The 5,924-nt window shown below is 35.3% G+C and overlaps 1 protein-coding gene across 1 annotated transcript; it reads right to left on the bottom strand.

The window, feature by feature from the left end:
* Positions 1–2,577: 2,577 nt before the first annotated feature.
* On the bottom strand, positions 2,578–5,578 carry LOC133197490 (histamine H2 receptor-like). The gene is made up of 2 exons (XM_061333556.1): positions 5,422–5,578; positions 2,578–5,167 (listed from the first exon to the last, which is right to left on the bottom strand). Exon 2 carries the CDS (start codon positions 4,463–4,465, stop codon positions 3,080–3,082), a length of 1,386 nt encoding a protein of 461 aa, XP_061189540.1. The 5' UTR covers positions 4,466–5,167; positions 5,422–5,578; the 3' UTR covers positions 2,578–3,079.
* Between the last annotated feature and the right edge of the window lie 346 nt (positions 5,579–5,924).

Raw genomic sequence — 5,924 nt, 5'->3', positions numbered from 1 at the left:
TTGTATTGTACCTATGACGTATGTTTTCTGTAAATGATGGGTAAAAATAATTCTAAATGTCATTAACTTTTATTAATTACTTTTGGAGTTAATTCTTAATAATTACTTTTAGAGTTATCTTTATATTGGTAGATATTTTGTTTTAAAAAAATCCATATTTTTTGGTCCATATTGAGCTGAGTCGAGTGAAACAAGCTACATGTATATGATTTTAAGCAGCTTTCTTAATTTTCCTACTAGATAAAGATACATTTTTTCCACTTAGGTCAGTGTTGGAATGGATGGAAGAATGGAATTGGTTTTGTGGAATTTGACAATTGGTAACAAAGTATATGCCAAAGTATATAAGTTACACGATAGAAGAATTTCCTTATCATTGCACTACCTGTCATACGATGAAAACGGTAGCTATGGATTTGTTCATGGATCTAGATTTTATAAAGAATTGTTCAAGCACCTGTCAGGACATTGAACTAACGTCATTGAACCTCCTGTTTGCTGTTTCATGGGAAGTCCTATCAAAATTGTACATAGATCACTAAAATATATACAAGATTGAGCACTGGTATATTTAACTCAGTCTCTCAGTTTCGTGTTTTAATAAAGCGTGTTTGAAATGCTCTGCAGACTTTAATTAAGAAGTGTATTTCTTCACAAACGTTCAAAAGAGGATGGAATGTTTTCAGGATAAAACACCAACAAGCTCCAATAAAAATAAACCCCAGTTTCTTTCAGATTCTCTTAAGACCATACCAAAATCAGCAAGATCGCACTGATACCAAAATACAAAAAAATCTTTTTTTTTTCTTTAAAATTTTTTTCCTTTTAATTTTTTTTCTAAAAATATCCTGGAATGAGATTATTATTTTTTTTTTATTCATGTTTGTCATATTTTGTTACGACGGGTGATCAAGTATGCAAATGTAATTCATGATACAGAATTAATTAACATACGATGCTAACATCACTAAAAAGTAGGGATGTCAACGAATATTCATTCGATGAGTTGATATTCGATATGAATTTTTGATTCGAATATTCGGGACTTTTTTTCAGATTTCACACAAAAGTGATATAAATTTCATGATTTATTTTAACTGGAACAGTACTGAAATTGCTAGCGATAAATTTCGACCGCCCGATTTCTTTCTATTGTGTTGTAAATTTTGAATTTACTATGTGGATGTACGATGTAAATGCAAAATTTACAACATGATACTTAACTACTTTCTGACCTTGTAGCTCTAGAAAATTATTTCGTTTCAAGTAAGATGTTTCAAAAGCATAACTTTATCCCCAGAAATTTTTGGCGATATTTCAAAAAGGGTAGTACTAGACATTTAGTGACGAACGCTCGGGGTTTCCTGAGGTTCTTGATATGGCGGTACCTGGGCATAAAGTCCCCGTCATTAAATACGAAACTGAAACCCTTCTTAGACTGTCTAAAAAATGTGAAGAGTGTACTCATTAATTAAATTAAATTTCATTGATCATTGAATAACACGTTTAAAGGAATCGGTTTATGTTATATAGGGCCCAACTTCAGAATAAATACGTGGATTACTTGATTATCTCGGGCTGTGCATATTCCTAAAATCATTAAATAAGTTCAGAAAAATGTCTTGTATTTAAATACACGTTTTTAAATTTGAACATAATCTTTCACTTTGTAAGTCACTTGGAGCTTCAAGATTTCATGCATTTTTTAAATAATGGTTGTTTACACTCAAATCAATATATTTATTTCAAACAATAACAAATATCGAATGTAGAATTCCCTTCTGTGCACAAGTCTACACCTAATTTTACTTCCAAATACCGACGCAAAAACTGTCCCCAGGGTAGGACGATGCATGTTGAAAATAAACCAGATTTTATCGAATAGATTCGAATACGTTCATTGAATACTCGAATATGATTATTGACGTTCATACAAAAAAGTAAACTTGATGAGCATTTTATATCGACTTAAGGATTTGGCCATACGTCTTATGTTTTAGAGATCAACATGCAGATGAAATTCAGATGGTATATCAGCAGACAAATTCTATCAATCTTGGCAGAAAATGCTTTGGCACTATAAATACGCACATCCTTTATTTAATATAACAATGGAAAACATGAAGACAGGAATATTCCTCAAAAAGCTTACATTAACAGACAAATGAATGCTGCATCGAGAGGAACATCTATAGTGGCAAAAACCATCATTAAGCCGATAATACAGAAATTTCCTTAATACCGTCTGACTGTAGAGACAGCAAACAGATTAGCCACGTTTAGCGTTAATTGTATTAAAGACACCTTGTGTGTTCGCCTTCTTGTCTGTTTTCAGAATTCTTCTGGATTAATCACTCACATATAATGACCTTATTTACCAAAAATCCAAGCCTTAGTACTTTAGAAGAGAGTACTAAATATGCTTTCAACAACTATCCCATTTTCCTGTACAATCCTAATAATTTGTTGATTTATCATGTCGTATAAAATAAATTGACATTAATAGTTTTCATAACCATTTCCTCTTTACGCTTTAGTTGATGAAAATGTATCAATTTTAGGCTAGAAAACATCAGGTACATAATAAACAGCACTTTATTTTTTAACAAATACAACATGAATAAGGTGTGCTCTTTACCATCAGTTTGACATAATTACGATGCAAAAAAGCACGTGCATGGACGCGCTTGAGTTCTGACATCTGGTTGTATATACCAACGCTTTTCATTTCCTGTAATCTTATTGTTTTATTGCTGACAAGGTCAAGGTCATATGATCAGATTTATCATACATGTACTTACTTTGTATTGTTTGTTCATAATTTCTTCCAAAAATGTCATAAATGTATGGGGGATCTTTCTTGAAGCTTCCCCTAAATACATATACGTATGCGCGGTTTGCCATGGTAAAAATTTGATGCAGTTCTTGTATTTAGTACATCAATTTAAAGTGTTGGTCCCCAACGTTACCTACTGATAACATCGATACAATCTACTGACCATCAGGACACCTATGTATCGTTATTCATCACTAGTTGTAAAGCACTAATAAATGTCCATATTATGTGCATCATTTGCCCTTAACTTTCGTCAGAAGATACATTAGCCACGAAGTCTTCACTTCTATTGGAAACTTCAGTTTGTGCATTGGGCTCATCGACTTCTAAAACCGGAAGTTGAAGTGCCAGGTGACCATTTCCCAATGTAAATGAGTGAGCTTTTCGGATGTTAGAATCATTTGGTGGATGAAGACTGTCCTTTGGTTGTCGTGACACATGACGTGGTTGTAGCGACTGTGTCCTTCTTAAGCTACCTCCAATGTCACCATTTTGATTATTTTTCCTTTGCAAAAGAGACATTCTAAAAGAAGACGATCTTCTTATACTTCCTTTTCTTTTGTCTTTGTATCTTAAATGTTGAAATTTCCTTCTTGTGTAGATGTAGAAAGAATTTCGAAGAATTTTATTTCTAATACCATATACGGCCCCGTTTGTCATTGGGGCCGCTTGATACAAAGTAGTCACAACTGAAAACACTGTCGTGTGAATGTATTCTCTTCCAATAAATGCCTCAATAATTATCACAATGGAATAAGGAATGTACGTGAGCGCAAATGCCCCTATTAACTGAAATATTGTCATCATTGCTTTGGTGCCTTTGATTGATGATGAATTCATTTGAGTCGCTTGACTGTTTGGCGCGATCGGAACTTGCACCACGCAAGCCATTCTTACCATTGTTGCAGCGATTCGACTGCTTTGAGTCCTTGCAATTTTGAATATATGTGTGTAACAGTACAACATCACAGAAAGAGGGAGATAAAACATGACAATCATAACAATGCCTAAGTACCAGTGCCCTGGAATTTGAAGATGGTTTATGAAACAGATTCCTTGGATTCGATGAAATACGTACTCATTTCCTCCTAGTAATGGCGGAAGCGCTATCACAATTGCAATTAGCCAGTATGCACCAAATAAACAAGACATCTTTTTTATTGTTGCTGTTAATGAATGATGCAGTGGAGATGCAATGGTGTTATACTTATCCCAGCTTAATCCAGCAATGGTCCACGCTGTCACTATTGTAAAGCTTGACTGTAAAAATCCATAAATTTGGCAAGAAAGGTCTCCTCCAATCCAGCGCCCAGTGAGAACGACCACTGCAGAAAACAACGTTGTAATCACAGACGAAAATATTCCAACCACAGCTAGATGAACTAATAGTATATTGCGGACGGTCCGTAAACGACGATTTGGGACTATTGCAATAATGATAAAAACATTTAAAGCAGATCCAACCACGGTAAAAATAAGCAATAAGACTCCTGGAACAATATCAGGTCCTCCCCTGTCCCAAATTGGAAAAGACTTTCTACCGGATGGTTTGTAAACAGTATTGTTGAAGGTTTCATCCCAAAACGAGTAGTTCACCCGGTTAGAGAAATTGTTAGCGTGGACGATCATGTCGAGTTCCGCTCCACCATGCCGGCAGACATATCATATGGGTGCACTGATACTCGTACTCCTGTTTAATTCATTATTCATAGCGGTCATCATAAGGCTAATATTTACAACGCATAATCAATCGAAATCCTATCTACGGGATTTTATCGTTAAATAACTCTCATGGAACTGGGCATGGAACATACAAAACAACTGTGTCTATCAGTCTACCCCTCCGAAACTCAAAAAACCTACATATTCTCTTTCCTGTGTTTGCTGATCCAATTGCTGACAGCTGATTGGCAATACCACGCGTTTTACCACTTTCAAAAGCATTCGTATATATTCAATCTGTAAAGTTGTGATTTGGCAGTACTCCACGGCCCTACCAAATCAAGAATCTTCAGAGATGCATCACAACACATCATTTACAAGCCGGCGGGGGTATCCCATTAGCACATATTTACACTATTTGAAAAATAATCAAGTACCTTCAATCCAATTGATATATAAGTTGTTGAAAAAGGAGAAATTCCCCGAAGATGCGTTGGTGTGGAGCTGCAGAGCTTAGACTTCGGCGAGAGCAGACACGGTGTGCTTCGCTGTGAGGCATGAAACCCAAACCTTGATCATTCCCCCCGCTATCTCCCCAGTTTTCACCGGTGCTGTCGTTTTATTTTTAGAACAGAAGCTCTTCGTGCAGGGTAATCACTACCGAAAAATCTGCAAAAGTTGGTAAAAATAGAATCTTGTTTCCTGATGGCTTGATAGGTCCAACGACCACAGATATTTCAACAAGGAAAAAAATTATTGCTCTCATCGGACACCTTGATCAATTTACCACTGAGTACGTAAAGCAATTACGATTTCCCTTATGTTAACAGAATACATATTATTGACATTATCTTGATTTTTTTTGTTCAAGATTTCTGTTTGGAATTTATATTTGACAGAGAAGAGATAAGAAGCATACCTACCGACGACTTAAGTGGCATCCTCGCCCCATTGAGTTGAGTTTCTGATACATAGAATGATTACGGTTTTCCAATAAATCGCTGTCTCCCGATTCTAAGCAGAATCATCACGTCACTCTCCGTTCTTGTTTATGGTACGTAACGATTGTTGGACTCCCCTTGGATTTGTCCTGTCCACCAACCTCCGTCACACTTCGATTTTTTTTTTTTACGTGAGGTTTCCTTTACTTTTGCTAATTAATCACGTCTAAATGTTCCCAATCCGGCGTAGATTTGCTTTAATTACCATGAAGTATCTTAGTGATAAAGATATTAGTTATAGGGAATTTGTTTGTCTAATTAAGTAAATTGCCTCGATATGATACTATTAATATTTGATTGGTTTTTTATCAGCAAACATATTCCATCATAAATCCTGTACTATGAAACATGAAATGACTAATTATAGCATCTGCAGCCACGATCTTTCTGAACATTTGATAAATTGTATTTGGATATGGACTGGG

This window comes from Saccostrea echinata, unplaced genomic scaffold (genome assembly GCF_033153115.1).
Source record: "Saccostrea echinata isolate AGI-Se365-2 ecotype Australia unplaced genomic scaffold, CSIRO_AGI_Sech_v1 ptg000030l, whole genome shotgun sequence".
Taxonomy (NCBI): domain Eukaryota; kingdom Metazoa; phylum Mollusca; class Bivalvia; order Ostreida; family Ostreidae; genus Saccostrea; species Saccostrea echinata.
This window is presented reverse-complemented; position numbering and strand designations above follow the sequence as displayed.